Raw genomic sequence first — 18521 nt, forward strand, 5'->3', positions numbered from 1 at the left:
CTTTTTTTCATTTTGGATAGAGTGGAGAGGGATTAGAACACCGGTCAGGTTGTGCTGCCTGTGTCCCCATTAAGAAAATTCAACCTATTTGTCCTGTTTACTATTAGCCTATTCGTCCTGTTTAGCATGATCATTGAAAGTAAAAGAAAATCCCACATTTTGGATTGTCCCAAGAAAAGTAATAGAGGGAAAATGTTCTAATGGGACACTAGTTCTGGTGATATGGGGGTCCCCAAGAAATTACCTTAATCTGCAGGGATTTCCTCTCACTTCCTATTTGGCTATAGGACAGGATGTGAAGTTAAATCTGTCCAGTGGGAGAGATGGCAAAAATAAACCTTATAGGGTAAGAACTCTCCTTTATTCTATCCAAAAAAAAAACCCACACGTTTTACCTATAGTTCTACTTTAAGAAAGATATATCAATAGTAATCACTCACAAAAGCTTTTTCAGCTACAATAACATTTTCCTTCAACCTGAAAGGGCTGGTTACCCCAGACCCAACTGCCACAAGTGGAGCCTGAACGTGTTAAACTGCACGCCATCATTTAGTTATGAATGCACAACTAGTGGTGTACCCTAAGGTTCAGCGTTGGGACCCTTACTTTTTAATATATTTATAAACGATATAAGGTCTGAGATTACAAATCCCATTTCAGTCTTTGCAGATGACACCAAGCTGTGCAGTGGAATAACGTCCTTACAGGATGTCTCCAACTTACAAGATGACCTCAATGCACTGTTTAATTGGGCAACTATGTGGCAAATGAGCTATAATGTTGATAAATGTAATGTTATGCACTTGGGGGTTAAGAATATGTATGCATCATACATACTGGGGGAATCAATGGTGGAGAAGGATCTGGGAGTTCTGGTAGATCACAAGCTTAATAATGGCATGCAATGCCAAGCTGTGGTTTCTAAAGCGAGCAAAATCCTCTCTTGTATTAAAAGAGGTATAGACTCCAGAGAGAGAGAGATATCATATTACCCCTGTACAAATCATTAGTAAGACCTCATCTGGAATATGCAGTTCACTTTTGGGCACCAATTCACAAAAAGAACATTGTGAAACTGGAGAAAGTACAGAGAAGGGCAACCAAACTGATAAGAGGCATGGAGGAGATCAGCTATGAGGAAAGATTAGAGGAACTGAATTTATTCTCTCTTGAGAAGAGGAGATTAAGGGGGGATATGATCAACATGTATAAATACATCAGTGGTTCATACAGTGAACTAGGTGTAGAGTTATTCACCCTGAGGTCATCACAGAGGACAAGGGGGCACTCTACGTCTGGAGGAAAAGAAATTTAATCTCCAAACACAGAAAGGTTTCTTCATAGTGAGAGCTGTGAAAATGTGGAATAGACTCCCTCAAGAGTTGGTTCTGGCCAGTTCAGTGGATTGCTTCAAAAAAGGTCTGGATTGTTTTTTAGATACACAGAATATAACTGGATACTAACATTTATAAGTAAAGTTGATCCAGGGAATATCCGATTGCCTCTTGGGGGATCAGGAAGGAATTTTTTTCCCCAGCAGGAGCAAATTGGATCATGCTTTGCTGGGTTTGTTTTTTTGTTTTTGCCTTCCTCTTGATCAACTGTGGGTATAGGATAACTTTTTTTTTTTTTTTCTATGGTTGAACTGGATGGACTTTTGTCTTTTTTCAGCCAGACAATGTAACAGTTTTATTCAGCAGTAATCCATCATATGAAACAGTTTTCAGTATAAACTACACATACAAAGAAATAACGTTACACTATCTCCTTAGTCAGAAAGCCAGAAACACATGCCAACATAAAACTTCATGGTTAAAATCTTTTTTTTTTTTCCTTAACTGTCCAATTATTTCTGTAAAACTATATTTACTTCAAGTCAGTGAACTGTGTGCTAAGGAGATCCATATTTCTTTTAATTATTCTGCACAATGCATGGTCAAAGTTAACAATCAACCTGGCTAAGTGAAACAAGTACCCCTTTAGTCAACCACTGCCTCAGTATTTTGGATGCTAATGAGCTGTAGTGTAACACTATGATAATTTATACAAGGAACACTAATCAAACATTTGTAGTAGAAAGAAGAGCACCAAATATTTGCAAAAGAGTTGCTGACATGGCCTTTGCTTAAGTAGCCTGAAGTAGATCTCCACTTCTGAAATAATAATCTAGATTACATAGAGGATAACATATTTGGTTATAACTAGGGTGCAATGTCGTATAAGAACATGTAATAATCATTTACAATTTTGGTAACTGAGAAATCACAAGAGGAAGAACTCTTAAGGGTGAATATAAAGGAGAAAGTGGTGGATCAGATAGAACATTAAGCATGAGAAGGCATTCAATAATCCAGCATTAACCATTTTTGTTGAGTGCTGTTTTATAAAAGTATCAGGTTCTGGAGTGTAAATTTGTGTTAAATAAAATAAGACACTTGCCTGTGTTGCTTATAGCAGCCAATCACATTCATCTTCCAATCTTCAGTGTAGAAATAATAGCTGGTTATCTACCACCATGGCCAAATAAAGGAATGGAAATCCTAAGTATCATAAAAGCATTTACTGCCCCAACTTGACACAGATGTAAAAATCAGACCGAACCTGAGAGCTGGTGTTAAAAAGTCAACTGTTTCCAATTCCATAGATGACAGAATGTATAGGCTGACAACACAAAAAACTCCAATGCTTTTAACCAGCATGCCCCATAATGACCAGGTTTCAACATTCTTAAAAGGAAGTGCATCAGTATTAAAATTTACTCACACTGTAACGTTAAGGACAACTTTATAATGACACGTGTATGAATAAATCTGAAATTAGTCAACCTTTACATTAGTTCAAAGGAAACAGCAGCTCACCAAACACATGGAAAACACAAGTATGGGGCCCACATAGAAGATACCTGTGCATCTGTACATGTTCCATTATATGAATGGTCACTGTTGCTGAATCAAGTTTTAAATTGATCAATTACGAAGTGCACTGCGGTTTAAGCAAGCTGTGCATGTGTAAAGAGAACCTGAACTGAAAAGGAAAAGATCTGCTATCTCAGGGTACATGCACAGCAGTAAGAAAATGTGCACCTAGTACACAGTACAATACCCTGTGTAATAAGTGCTCTACACCAATGTAGCAACCATTACATGCTTAAAGTGGGTCTAAACTCAAAAAGGTTTATTACCTTGAAGAATTCTCTGCATTAAAAAGGTATTAAAAAAAATGCTGCTGTTAAATTGCTGGGAGGAGGGAGTGGGGCATGGTGTACCAGCACTGTGTGTTGCTATGAAGAAGGCAGCTTTACAAGAAAGTCACCTAGCATGTTCATTGCTAGAAAGCAGGCAGCTTCTGACTGAATCTGCCTCTGTTCTTGGGTTGCTAGGACATAGGTGGTTCTTGTACTCCAATAAAAGTACATTTGCCCAGTACGCATGTAAAAAAAAGAAAAAACTTTTTTTTACTTAACTGTAATTTCATATCTTTTAGTACAGGACACATGCTGGATATGCATAGACTCTTGGTTATATGCTAGATCTGTCAGGTGACTGGACACGGACAAAGCTTTACTGTACATACCCCCCCAAAAGGCATAAATGTAAACCCTGTAACCCTAACCCACTTCTTGGAGCTCAGATTTTTAGCAAGCAACACAGTAACAGAGAGGAGGGTAGCCTAGGTCATGTACTACTCCAAAATACGGAACATACCAGTATGTCAACATTCCTCTCATCTTAACCGTACTGTACAGAACACAGGCTGCATATTCAGAGGATATTCACCTGGGGCATTCCCTAGTAAAGAATAAGAAGAGTGGGCAACAAGAATTGTGCCAAAACGTCCTACAAGGGTTAACAACAAAGAGCTACTGCAGATCCTTGCTGCTGAAAGCTATATCCACGGAAGCTTTGTCATCCACTGGTAAAACTTGGAGAAAGGATTGCCCTGAGGACCAAGTGGCAGCTTTAGTCTGGCCATAAATGGATCCAGTCCACACGGTGTTAAGAGCCAGGAGAAAAGCTGGGTTACTGAAGAAAAAAGCCCCCAAAAAAACAAAAAAAAGGAGTCGAAGGGCCCAAGTAAAGGGATAAACGTAGGGTGGAAAAGGAGAGGTCCCATATTCAAAGTGTCTGTCAGGTAAGGTTTATGGGGGGATAGGGGGCCGCTACAAAGTGTAGGCGATATCCATGGAAAGGCACATGGGGTTCATACTGCGAGGTTAGAAAGAGTCTTTTAAACCATCTCAACGTTCCAGCAGAATCTTTAAATAAAGGAACATCTTCCATAGGCAGAGGTTTAAGGGTTTTTTTTTTTTTTAGGGACTGGGTTCCATAGGGATAGACCATGGTCCTGAACCTGAATAGCATGCTGCGACTGAATAAACGAGTTGCACCAAATGCTATGTTGAACACCCATACACGATTCAAGTGCCCGAAGCAACTTTACAGGCCATTCCTAAAGTCTGTGGTCCAGGTATGGCTCCCAACGTTTACGGAGGTTGTGACAATCCTGATGTACTGTATCACTTCTATTTGTGGAATTATAAAGCAGTGAGGAGTTGACTGAAGAATTTTATCAAAATAATAAAAAAGGGGAAAAAATAAAAAGTGGTTAGGCTTAGAGCGATTCCTCAATGGAGCAGAGGTCCATCACACCTTAGGACACTAGCCAAAAAAAAAATTGAAGATTCAGTAGGGTAAGGTTATAGGGGAGGCACCCAGAGGGCGCGTGTTTGAAAGTTTTGCCAGTGCCCCAACCCAGAGAGAATGAATACTTTACCAATGTCCTGAACTGTAAGATGACAATATTAAAAATACAGTCAGGTCCATAAATATTGGGACATCGACACAATTCTAACATTTTTGGCTCTATACACCACCACAATGGATTTGAAATGAAACAAACAAAATGTGCTTTAACTGCAGACTGTCAGCTTTAATTTGAGGGTATTTACATCCAAATCTGGTGAACGGTGTAGGAATTAACAGTTTGCATATGTGCCTCCCACTTGTTAAGGGACCAAAAGTAATGGGACAATTGGCTTATCAGCTGTTCCATGGCCAGGTGTGTGTTATTCCCTCATTATCCCAATTACAATGAGCAGATAAAAGGTCCAGAGTTCATTTCAAGTGTGCTATTTGCATTTGGAATCTGTTGCTGTCAACTCCCAAGATGAGATCCAAAGAGCTGTCACTATCAGTGAAGCAAGCCATCATTAGGCTGAAAAAGCAAAACAAACCCATCAGAGAGATAGAAAAAACATTAGGCGTGGCCAAAACAACTGTTATGGAACATTCTTAAAAAGAAGGAACGCACCGGTGAGCTCAGCAACACCAAAAGACCCGGAAGACCACGGAAAACAACTGTGGTGGATGACCGAAGAATTCTTTCCCTGGTGAAGAAAACACCCTTCACAACAGTTGGCCAGATCAAGAACACTCTCCAGGAGGTAGGTGTATGTGTGTCAAAGTCAACAATCAAAGAAAACTTCACCAGAGTGAATACAGAGGGTTCACCACAAGATGTAAACCGTTGGTGAGCCTCAAAAACAAGAAGGCCAGATTAGAGTTTGCCAAACGACATCTAAAAAAAGCCTTCACAGTTCTGGAAAAACATCCTATGGACAGATGAGACCAAGATCAACTTGTACCAGAGCGATGGGAAGAGAAGAGTTCATTTCTTCTTGTTCATTTCATTTCAAATCCATTGTGGTGGTGCATAGAGCCAAAAATGTTAGAATTGTGTTGATGTCCCAATATTTATGGACCTGACTGTATATTGCAATTTACTAGTTCTTATAAGGGAACCTGTGCCCACTAAAATATTTAAAGCCAAATTTCAGTAAGTGTGGTGCTATAGCACCCCCTGCCACCCAAAAAAATATTAGTACAATTGTTCATTCACAACCACCAGATACTGTGCAGATGCAGACAAATCTACCAAAGGCTTCTCGTTATGTTTGTAAGGGTGTTGGAAGACCAGCAAAATGTTACACATCTGGTGCACTTGCCCCAAAATTAGATGTTTTTGGACAAGTATACACACTCTTGATACATTCTTTTACCATGACCAATATCCTTAAGAATGCTCACACAGCCCCCTTAAACCAAGTGATGCCATTCCTGGGCACTCCCAGACATTTCTATAGGTTTCTGGCTGCAAAAATATTGATTGTAAGAGCTTGAAGTCTTCTGTAGCTATGAAATACACGATTACGTAGATCATGCTTAAACTCCCTGGGAGGTATTCCCGAGTGTAGCTCGGAGTAAAGTTTCAGCACCACAAGCGGTAACCCTGAGCTACACTCAGGAATACCTTGTAGCGTTGCTCCGGGATCCCTTCTGCACTTACCTTGTCCTTCGCTCCCGCGATGTCTCCCCTGCAGCGTCCCCGGCCATCTCCTCCGGCTGATGCCGGCATATGTCTTCCGGGTTCCGTTCCCTGTGACGTCGGGATGTACAGGGGACGTAATCGGCGGGAAATTCAAAAATGTCAAAAAGTGACATTCACTAAAATCACACAGTATAACATTACTGTATCAAACCATTTCACATACATTTTGTCCTGTGCCCTGCCTGCATTTTTACTGTTCTTTCTGCCTGGAAACTGAGAAATGTCCATGCCCTCCAAAAAGCGTTCCTTTAGGTCAAAAGCGGTTTTAGACCAGCTAGAGAACAGCGATAGTAAATTAGAACTACTTGCAGAATTGGGTGGTGATGATTCGTGGTGAAATTCGTCAGACACCGGAAATGATTTTGCGACTGAGCTCAGTGATGTGCAAATTTGGTGCACTATTTCAAATTTCAGTGTTTTTGGTTTTATTACATTATTGAATTAAATTATATTATTTTTATGATTAAATTAGAATTTATGATTTTGTGTTTCAAATTTTATCATACCCGGGATGTTAACTAGACTTTTGTTCGGACATATTTCAGTGAGTTATTCTTAAAAATTACAGGCCTACAATAAAAAAACGACATATTTCCATGCAAAAAAATGTACCGCTTTGAGCACAGAAATACTGACAAAATCAGACCGCTAGGGAGGTTAATGATAAAATAGTAAGCATCCTACAGGACGCGCAGATGAGGTCTGAGGTGGTTTGGAATATGCTGATAAGCTACTTGCAGCCCCTTACTTAAGCCTATTAAATTGGGGGATGGTTGGGGAAGCCAGTTTTCTAGCTACTCTATACTATTTCACCACTTTCTCTTTTTTCATTTAATGTCCTTTACAGGGCTCTATACAAACTAGAAGATGGATACATGGTCTCGCTATCCACAGCATGGGGGCTCTGATCCTGTGATATTGCCACTGCCACAATATGCAGTTGCCTACTGGAATGCTAAAGTGCTCTATATATTGATCGGTCAACCCATCTGTAAAAATTCTAATTGTGATTTTATTTTATATCTCATGTAAAGGATTTGGTCTTACTAATATTATACAATGCGCAGAATGGTAGAATGGAGAAGGGGCAACAGGGAACAAGAAATGCAACTTTTGTGAGTAGCAGAAGCTTTTGTGAACCTTCACAGTGCCGGAAGACAGCCACAAAGGACAGTATCCGGAAGCTGGGAAGTAGCAACTGCAGGAAGAATTTTCTTTATCAAAAGCAGTTGTGCTGCCTCTGCAGTATATGAGAAATGTAGTTGTGTATGACCTATGTTCTTCACCGATTCTTTGTTTGTTTGTTTGTTTTTTTGTTATTCTGCCTGCTTGTGACTATTGTTTGTATTGCATGTTATTTTCTGTATTCCCTTCCCTCCTTATGAGGTCATTTCCTTTACTTGTGTGTTGCTTCTGTAAGAATTCCTTTTACAAGACACACATTGGGGCTAGAAAGGCCATTACTGAATTTGACCACCTTAAAGAACAGGTTCACATTTTGGAGAATGTTACATCCATATTTAGGGTGTAACATGCTCCAGACCAGCCCCCTGCACCCGATTCCCTCCCCCCCCTCCTCCTGTGACAGCAGGTGGGGCTCAATGGCGCACGAGCACGCTGATCAGTAAAAGTTCGGTGTCCATTCACACTGCCTACAACTCTAACCAAAAGCCCGTACACCATTAATGACAACAGAGCTGCAGGCAGTGTGTACAAGAGACCACATTGTGCGCGCAATCCACTGATCACAGGTGCAATACTTTGCAGGCTCCTGCAAAAAAAATACATTTATAATTCTTAAAAAAAAAAAAAAAAAAAAAAACAGCCTCTAAACACTTCAATATCATGTCTGCAGCATCTCATTGCATTGCCACAGTGTTCTGCATACAATAAAGACATCCATGGATTCCACATATTTGGTGAGTTCAGCTGACGATTGTCCGCACAGATTGTCTCTGCTATTCAGGCCAGGCATAGAAGTCTCAGGAAGGGATAGTCCCTACAGCAATTAGAGTCAGATTAGCAGTCAACGGCAAAAGCACTAATGGGGACACACAAAAAGTATACATAACTAATCTGATCGTTGCTTTATTCCCCCCGCTGCCACAAAACTTCAGCTTTAATTACCCTAAAAACAGAAAAAACCCAATGCAGTCCAATGTTTTTGAAAGCAGTAAAATATGCAAGAAAAATGTATGCATTTCAATGAGCCTAGTTCACACCATTGTGGTGCTTTCACATGTATTGAAAACCAAACCGCATGCTGCATTCTCACGTGTAGATAGACCGAAATGCACCAAAATTGCTCGAAAATTCAATTCAGTAAAAATAAATAGATGATAGCCAAAAAATTAACTGCAAACGTATTACAAACCCATGTGTTAATGTGCATGAGGAATGGCACCCTGAATGTGGTGACTGTGGTGTAAGCTAGCCCAAAATTTTCAAAGTTTACAACTCAGGCATTGTTTTCTATGAAAACAGAATGGCAGACAGACAGCCCTCTAATGTAAAGGCATCACAGGTGTTTCTAAACTGATTGAAACCAGACTCCATACAGTCTTTGTTGTGATCTTTGTGAAAGAATAACTTAATAATAAATGCAGCTAGAGAGGTAATTGATGGTATGTTTTAAAGCTTTTGAATACGTAAATAAACTACAGGTCCACAGTCTTGACACAGATGCACTTGAAATGCGTTAGCCGCATTAGTTCCTCATGCACACTGGATGTTTTTACAGCAGCTGTTTTTGGCTTGATGTTTTTTTCTACAGCCAGTAAACTCCCCAGCATGTTATCCTATGTGTCCATGCACGCATAGACTGTAATCAACGTTATTCGGCAGGGACGTTTTTTGGATGGAAAAAAAACCCAGGACTAGTGGCTTTCTAGGAGTTTTTCAGGTGTAAAAACACCTTAAAGCTGAAAAAACGCACCTCATCTATGAAAGAGCACTGATGTCATCTTTGGACAAGTGTGTTAAAGCACATCTCTGGCCGAAATTAAAAGCTGGTGCCAATTCCAGATGCAAGGGACCGGTAATCCAATACTGCAAAGGTGTTCAGCTTGCCCCTGACAGTATCCAGGCACAGACGTTACCTGCAGACTCTTCTGGATCCAGAGAGAACCCTCATGTTGGACAATAGGAAATGTCCAAGTCACTCAGGCAGTGACATGAACAGCAGACAACCAACCAACCCTGCCTCCAGTAAACTGAAGTAGGAAGACTCAGGGCTGGAGCACCACCTGACCACATTCAGGCAAGAAAAAAAAAAAAAAAAAAAAAGGGGGGGGCCTTTACAAAAACACAACCATTCGGATGGGGGTGGGATAGTGGAAGGGGAGCCCAGATATCAGCTTGAAGATTGGAAAACACCTCTACTTTTCTCTAAAACAAAGGCAGGAGGTGTTCTGTAGTCCAGAGCGCAGAACTGGTAAAGCTATAACATTGCAGACAGTACAGAACTTACTAGATTTCGGCCAGGATCAAAAGTTTTTTGCACTGATGTAACAAAACACTTTCAAATGGCATTACACCACTTTATAACCCAGTGGCGTTTTTAAAACCGCATTGGGTTCACAACCATTTTAAAACTGCACCCGACATCAGCAGCAGCTCCTGCATGTCCTGGCAAGGGTGTAGGCCAGCAATGGGCAAACTACGGCCCGGCGGACCTTTTAATCCGGCCCGCGGAGCTAGGCTCCCGCTAGGCTCCTCTCACAGTCCGCCCTGAAGACCGGTGTAGCATGAAAATCTGTCTCCTATGAGGATCTGTCCCCCTCGACGTATCTGCGCATGTGCCGGAGATCGCTGATCGGCTGCTAATGCCTGAAACTGGCACATGCGCAGATACGTCGAGGGGGACAGATCCTCATAGGAGACAGATTTTCATGCTACACCGGAACGGCGCGGGAACACGGCGAGAGGAACGCGCGGAGCAAAGGTAAGTGAATTGACACAGGGGGGACTTGGGGACTTAATATGGGGGATGAATTAATATGGGGAATGAATTACTATGGGGGGGATGAATTACTATGGGGGATGGATTACTATATGGGGGATGGATTACTTTGGGGGGGATGAATTACTATATGGGGGATGATTTACTTTGGGGGGGATGAATTACTATAGGGGGGATGAATTACTATAGGGGGGGATGAATTACTATAGGGGGGGATGAATTACTATAGGGGGGGATGAATTACTATAGGGGGGGATGAATTACTATGTGGGGGATGAATTACTATGTGGGGGATGAATTACTATGCTTACTATGGGGGAATATTACTATACTTACTATGGATGACACATACTCATCATTTATCTACTCTTGGTCCGGCCCCCGGGTCCAATATATGAACCCATTGTGGCCCTCAAGTCAAAAGGTTTGCCCACCCCTGGTGTAGGCTGTCCAGCACCAAGTCCAATAGCTGAAACGATTAGGCTACTCCTACTCAGTATGGAGTTTGTAGCTCTGTCCCCCTCGAGACGTGTGCAAATCTGATTTTTACACACACACCACTTTTGCAGATTCCGGTCTGCTGCCTACTCTAATCTTTGCCTTGTTTCTTCCAACAAATGTATGATACGTCTATGTTCTTCTACCGCTAGCAACATTCTACAGCCAGAGTTTTGTGTATTAAGCCCTGGGGACAACCTAGTACCCGTAGGCCTGCTTGTCTTAAAAAGGGAAGAAGGGCTGCTAAAGGTAAAGCAACACTTCCTTACCTGTGGATGTACCAAAAATTCACCATCTAGCAGAACCCTCCACTTTTAATTATCTTCTGTACTGAAATGGGTGCCAGAGGGCAACAATGCAATTTTTCCCTTACATGACAAGTTTCATTAACTTTTTTGCCAGCAAGTGGGTGTGTATTAGGGTGCACCATTCCTCTCTCTATTCTAAAGCCCACTTTTAGTATTTTCTTTGCACTATCACTCCCAGAATGTTGGCTTTTAATTACCCTGAACAAATCATAATTAGAAACAAAATGGGTTCAGTTTTCATTTTTATTACTGCTACACAGAGGATGCCATACATTGGGCTGCCTTACATTTTGATGCTGCGTTGGGGTGCTATTCACAATGAATGACACCACACCAATGTATGTTGTAAATTGTGTGATTACCACTTGATGCTATAAACACAAAAATGTTTGCCTTGCAATTTAGAGGGAACATCCATTCCCTACACCCAATGCCACAGCTTCCAGCCCTAACAGAATTGACACAGCACCAAATGAAAGGGGGACTACACCACCCATGCACTGTCAGCACATTTGGCACAGATGTGGGTAGGCTTGACAATTAAACAGGGCTAAGTTACATATATGATGCCAAGCAAACTTTTTCAACACTCGTGTTAAACTCCTATACATGACTCTTGGCAATAAGATGTAAAAAGGGAGAATAAGGCCAAAGATCAAAGGGCCACATATACAATTCTTTGAAAGATAAACTCTGACAGTATCCCTTTAGCAAAGCATCAGCTTCTCATTTATATACGCTGCACTTAAAACTAAATGGGAGATTTTAGTTGCTTTCACAGCATGAAGGTTCCTTTTAAAATTTCCGGACATTACAAGTCACTAATTAACTACCTTTCACAAAATTAAACTGAAGTGTGAAAAAAGCCTGCATAAAAATCAGCTGGACCCATCCAAAAAAAAGACCTTAGAGATGGGGGGGGATTATGTAAACAACCAGCCTTTTCTGTTTTAGTATTTGTTACCCGACTTAATATTTTCAAATGGAGACTAAAGCGCCACTAGTGTCGGTTCACACTGGAATGCGTGCACATTTCCACGCAGTCTGGTTTCGACAGCCCATTTATTTGCAAGGTGCATTCCGGTGGCCATTAACAAGTACTTGGCACCTGTGTGCATCTCGCAAGAGCAGTTCATTTATATGCAGTGAATGTACAAAGAACATGCCTTTCCTGCACCACATTTTGGTCTGAATGGGCCCTTAAAGCCTCAAATGGAGGCTGCCATGCTCTGACTTCTGAGCTACATACTTCTGGGACAGTGATGCCCCTCTTAGCAAGACTTCACGATGCTGGGACTGGGGTGTTAGGGTTGAGTTTCAAAACTGCACCTTCCATTCAAGGCTTCTCAATCCTTCTGACCACTCTCTATAACCTTAAAGTGGAACTGAACTAAAAAGTAATGATCTATTTTATATATCATCTAAAAGTGTTAATTGCGCCTAAGAAGTAAAGATTTAGCTTTCGTCCTAAAATTTCAGCCTAGGCGATCGCAGCGGAAGTGGGAGCAGGTACCTATCAATTTCTGTTACCCGCTCCCCCCCACTCCCCAAAAAATTCCAATCCTTAATGTGGAGTGGGGGACCAGTCTTTAAAGCGGAACTTCCCCTTTTGGGTGGAGCTCAGCTTTAAACACATCAGTTTTTTTGTGCTTTTATTTTTTTTTTTTTTTTTTTTACACCATGCTCACAAAATTGTTTGTGGAGTAAAGCTTTATGCAAAATGTCAAAAAGAAAATGGACTTCTAAAGTGCACCTGAACTGAAAGTATTGAGGCTGGCATTGGTGGCCTTATGAAACTGCCAGTGCCCTTGATACAGTTAATTACCTCTGAACGAGTGTCCAGATGATAGGCTTTGACTTCACTCTGAATAGCCTGATAAAACGTGTTTAACCCACATTAATGTCTCAAAAGCACTGACAGATAACCAGAAAATTCAGAGAGGGGGTTCACAATGGTAGCTCCTTTTTTATTTCAGTAAAAGTTTCCTCCAAGTGTTGCATTATACCATTTTTTACAACCACTTACTTGCTAGTTTTGCTTGTAATCCTGAGGGTCCAGGTTTTGAAGTCTCAGCCTTGGAAGATCCCGGAAGGGAAAGTTTTGTTTTGGAAAGGCTGACTTTTGGGCTAAAACGAGCTGCCCAGTCAAACTTTGAGGAGCTGCTAGCTTTGGACTGTTCCTTTTCCCGGCTGCTCCTTCGAGGACTGGGGCTTGAGGCAGAACGGGAACGCCTTGCCTTGTTCTGGTCCTTCCCCTGTTTTACTCGAGCTCCAGGAGGTGCAGCAGAAGAGACAGAGGCGACTGCAGAAGAGGAGGAAGAAGAGGTGGAGGCAGAAGATGAGGAATCAGTAATGGTGCTACACCCAGCTTTGGCTGAGGTGGCCGATTTTGAAGCCAGCTTGGTGGGTTTGGGAGGCCTGTCTTCTGCACCAGTCGCTACTATGGCTGCACTGCTGCTCTTCACACAGGAGGAGTTATCTGTCCTTTTTCTTTTGTGCAGCGGGGATGATCCGGGGACTCCACCCTTCCTGTTGTGTGCTTTGCTTGTGGATGGCAATGATGTGGGTGGAGCTGAATGCTCCTGGTCAATCTGTCTCTTCTTAGGTTTATTATTTGGTCGCCTCGTCCCAATGGAGGGTTCAGCGTGCTGAAGTGCTTTGGGTTTTTTAGCAGAGCCAGGTGAGTTGGTCCGGCTGTAATCAGGACTGGCACTACGTTTTAGTCCACGGGAAGAATCTTTTTTAGGCCTGTGACTTTCTGAGCTGTTATTTTGTTCTGGGTCCTCTGGTTGCGGTATTGAAAAAGATGAGCTACAGCCCCTGAAACAAAAAACAAAACAAATAAAGAACGGCAAGTTTTGCATTAAAAAAACAAGCAAACACTTCAACGAATGTTGATTAAAAACACACCTTATAAGGTTTTTTTATTACAGAAAAAAAATATAGCTTGAATATTGATGACATACTTTCCTCAGCAACAGTTCTTAAAAGGGGTAGTAAAGTCCACTTTATGACTTGTATCTACAGGTAAGTCCATAATAAGGCTTACCTTTACGTACAGTGAATATCTCCTAATGTGTACCGTTTAGGAGCTAGTCACATTTTTAATGACCGGTGATTTCACTGGCACATGCGCACTGCACTCTGAACGGACGGCATACTGGAGTGCGATGTGCCGTGACCGCCGTGTGCAAGTGCAGGAGTGATGTCATTGCAGCCTGGCTTTTCAATCGACCAGAGCCCAGAAGGAACGGGAGAAGATGAAAGCTCTAACAGCGCGCCACTGGAGGGCTTTGTTTTAATCTACATCTTTCATAATGTGCTATAATGTGATGCATACTAGCACATTATGGCTTAAAACCATCCAGGAGCTAAATCTTTTTTTTTTTGTGGACTTTCCTACCATTTTAAAAGTAAACCTGGGGTCAAGGTATAGACATTTACATATTTACAAATTCTTAACAAGCCCTTGTTAGGGATGTGCATTTCCTATTGGCCGACGGTCCGGGCATGCAGTTCTGGGCCAGATGTTTTTCTACATTTAGCCCTGCTGCGAGCATGCAGTAGGGTTTACAGCCAATTGTTGGCTCTCTTGTAAAAGTAATCCAAGTAGCTAACTAGCCGCTGGATCGCTTTGACAAGCAGCGGAAGGGGAAACCACTCCCCCCACCTTGCGGTTCTGATAGTTGCTGTGCAGGCACAAACAAGTGGCGCTGAGTAATATCACGTAGAGGATACCAGGGACGGTTGAAAGTTTCTGGAAAGAGGCCAAGAGTCGTTAGGACATAATGGTACATGAATGTGTCCAGCGCACGCTGAACTCAAGACCGGTACACAGATATGACTTTTGGACCCCTAACCTACTCCACTCACACCGAAACCAGCTGTACACAGCATGACTGCAGTGTTCTGCTGGCATTCCTGCTGCTGGCAGCCAGTAGGGTTTAGTGCTGACATTCAGCTCTCTGGTAAAAGCAATCCAAGTACACCCCCCCCCCGCCAACTTCTTCCATTCCCTGTTCCATCCCACCAGAAATTCTGCAGCATCCAATATTTTTTATAGGTTCTTTGCTTTAAAAAAGATATATATGTTTAGGGGTTTTAAGTAATTTTTTTAGCAAAAAATAAAAAAACATTAAAAAAGTTTGTCACCATAAAGTCCCTTTTGTTTCTCAAAGCCACAGCCATTCCTGAACGCACCCCTGCCTAACAAAAAAAAAAAACATCAACCCTTCATAATTTCCATCCTGGCAAAATTTTTCTTTTATCCCAACAAGTAGATTGTCATGAGGGACAAGCAGATTTGGACCCCAATTTAGTCCCTTGGACAGGTAGTTTTTTAAAAACAATTCCACACCCCTGACTTGTTTATCTCTATATTTGCAGGCACTGTGGAGCTTTTCCTCCTCAAGTTTCACAATAGAAGTACTGAACTTCACACACTTGGCAGCTCAACTCACCCTGTTCCCCCTCAGTACATGTGTATATTTGCGATTAGAAGAATGCCAAATCCCTGTTCTTAGGATGGAGCTAAAATGGACTTCAGTACTTCTGCTGTGAATGCTGAGGAAGAATTACTCCACAGTGACTGCAATTACAGGAGGTCAGTGAGGCTTAGTAAGATTATGAAAAACTTTTAAGCAACCACAGCCCACCCACAGGTTTGCTTTAATTTGTACTTAGTGGGGTTAACCCTTAAAATTTCCCATCATATAATCACGATCCTGGGATTTATTCCAAAGTGTCACCTATAAACCGTGGCCAAGAAATTTTAGTGCTTCCAGAAGAAAAATTGGCTGTCCAGTGCCAGCCCTGACCAGAAACAGCCATAAATATTATTATTATATAGGATTTATATAGCGCCAACGGTTTGCTCAGCGCTTTACATTATAGTGGGAGACAATACAGCAACAATACAGTTCAATACAAGAGGGATAAAATAGTAACATTATGGACAAAATGAGGTAAACTTGGAATCCACAACCTGTATAAACTGTGCTTAAGAAGCAAGTGCGTCTTCTGCATTCAGGAACTAGGCTTTTCTGTTGTAGAAGATATCAATAATATTTACTCTTGTGTTTAGGTTTATTAGGCTCTTTAACCTACACACACACATGATGTGCAATGGCCAATCTGCTGCAGTAAAAAGAATGCATCATGTCATGACGTAAAGCATCTTACTTACAGTTAACACCAAGAAAACAGCTGAAATGCATATATGAGAACTGTTCATTAGATTTGTTAGCCTGTGTAAGCACCTATGGAAAAAACAGCAACATTTTCCTCAATGTTTAACCTGGAGGGTGACTTCACTTTTCATAAACTACATTTCAGTGGATAATGAGTAATACAGCTTGGTCAAGGTCCTTTCAGCCAGCCAGCCGATCTGACAATAAAAGAGCATTTTTCCCACTTATATCATCCTTGCATGCCTCTATTCTAAAGCAAGCTCCCAGTGTTTGAACTGACAGCAGTGTATAATTGTGTCTGGACTAAAATTCAGATCCTGCATTTGAGTTCTGTTATTCAGGATACTATTAAAGATAGATTTCTGTCTGTATGCTGTAAGTTGGTGCAAACCACCACCTTTTAATCACCAATTTATTGCAAAGTTTTGTTATTTTTTTTCACAGAATAACAAAGTTGCTCAACTGTTTAGATATCCTGTAAATCAGATCAGGTCAGGTCTTTGGAGATTCCATGGATCACTTTTAGCTTTGAGATTTGTTAGTGCAATCATAACTAGAGAGGAAAGGCCAAAATGCTTTAAAATGCATAAAGGTAACCATGTAGAGAATGGCTGCCCATACACAAGCAAGAGCCCTTAACATGGGGCACTTTGCTAATGTGATTTCACCAATTCTAGACAAAGATCACTCTAAAAATTAAAATTTAGTTAAAAAATTTCCAAATGCAGAAAGATACCAGCACCCTTTAAAGACAAGGAAAGGTAAAATGGTTTAGTTGACCACAGAAACTACATTACAGCTGACATTTTCCTTAAAGCTGAAGTTCAGAAAACCTTAAAAGAAAAAAAAAAGAAAAAAAAAGAAAGAAGAAGAAGTAGTCCTCCCTTGCAGTGAGGCTACCCTCACACTTTAAGGGTTAACTTCCTGTTTCTGTCTAGGGGACTTGGTAAAAAACACTTACGTACCCAATCCACTGATTCCTGCAGGCTCCTCTTTGCTGCTAGACAGTCTAAGGTCCTCTGACAAAGTCCAATGCAGGGACCATAGCCCTGCATTTGACATGTGGACACCAAAGAACAGTCCGCCTCTGGAGCAAAGCCTTCTGGGGGGGCGGATGAGAAGGTAAGTAGCACTGCTTTTCCATCCTCAGACATAAATGAGCTGTTGACGCTTGCAGTGTGGGTGCAGTTCTACTGCAAAGGAGGAGGTTTTTTTTTTTACATTTCATGGAATTGGGCTTTAACAGACCTAAACTGATCTGTTGCTAGCGCACTGCAGCTGAGCAATCCCAAGATGCAATAGAGTTGGGGAGCGGAAAAATGCAGACTTTGAATTTTTCCACGTAGCAGTTCTCCACAGCTGCCACCTCCTTTACAGTATGAACAGGGCACATAGAAAATTGTGTTTAAATTGAAGACAAATAGAGATCGCCACACAAGTGCAAACAAGCTTTTAAATAAAATACCCAGCTTGGATTATTCTAAGCTGAAAAGTCTGAACATGCGATCCTCTTTTTAAACTATATAAATTATTGATTTTTATTTTAGAGAATGCTTTTTACTTTAACAGTAAGGCAGAGCACAGCACAAGAGTTCAGCAGATCGAGGCAAGCTTGTTTGCAAGCAAAGCCATGTGAGGAGTATGACTGGTTGTTACAGTAACATGATCAGAAACCACGCTCATTAGTTACCAATTGCTGGATCAAACAGTGCAGCAGTCAAATACAGAACGGTCACAGAACTAGCAGTTTACAGAGTCAGTTGATAGTTCTGCAATATAACATCTATTAACCACTTGCAATCTGCCCTATAGCAGATTTACTGCTACAGGACGGATGGTCTGTGCACAATCACATATATAAATGTGATTTTGCACTTTTGCTGTAGGGGAGCATCCACACCGCTGGAGCGCCGCTTCTGCTGTGACTGGACACAGCAGAAGCCTAGCAATAGTTGCCGGCCAATGGAAGAGCGCCAACATCCATTGATCATCAAGGAGAGTGACAGAACACAGCTCTGCCTATGTAAACAAGGCAGAGCTTTGTCCTGTCAGTGGCGATCTGTTAGATTTTCTCTAGCATACTGCCTAGTAAAAGCAGCTTACTGTGTACACAACACGTAGCTAGGCACACAGCTAACCCTTTGATCGCCCTAGACATTTAACCCCTTCCCAGCCAGT

General features: G+C 41.5%; 1 protein-coding gene across 8 annotated transcripts in view; it reads right to left on the reverse strand.

Annotated features, from left to right (window-relative positions):
• TRIP12 (thyroid hormone receptor interactor 12) overlaps positions 1–18521 on the reverse strand; it is a 179965-nt gene that overhangs the window by 110194 nt on the left and 51250 nt on the right. For all 8 annotated transcript variants that reach the window (XM_089683501.1, XM_089683500.1, XM_089683505.1 and 5 more), the window contains one exon: positions 13181–13974. In XM_089683501.1, coding sequence (XP_089539627.1) covers positions 13181–13974 — 794 coding nt within the window. The remainder of the gene's footprint in view (positions 1–13180; positions 13975–18521) is intronic.

Source organism: Staurois parvus, unplaced genomic scaffold (assembly GCF_062004578.1).
Source record: "Staurois parvus isolate SC_StPar_1 unplaced genomic scaffold, SC_StPar_1.0 ptg000312l, whole genome shotgun sequence".
NCBI classification, from domain to species: Eukaryota; Metazoa; Chordata; class Amphibia; order Anura; family Ranidae; genus Staurois; species Staurois parvus.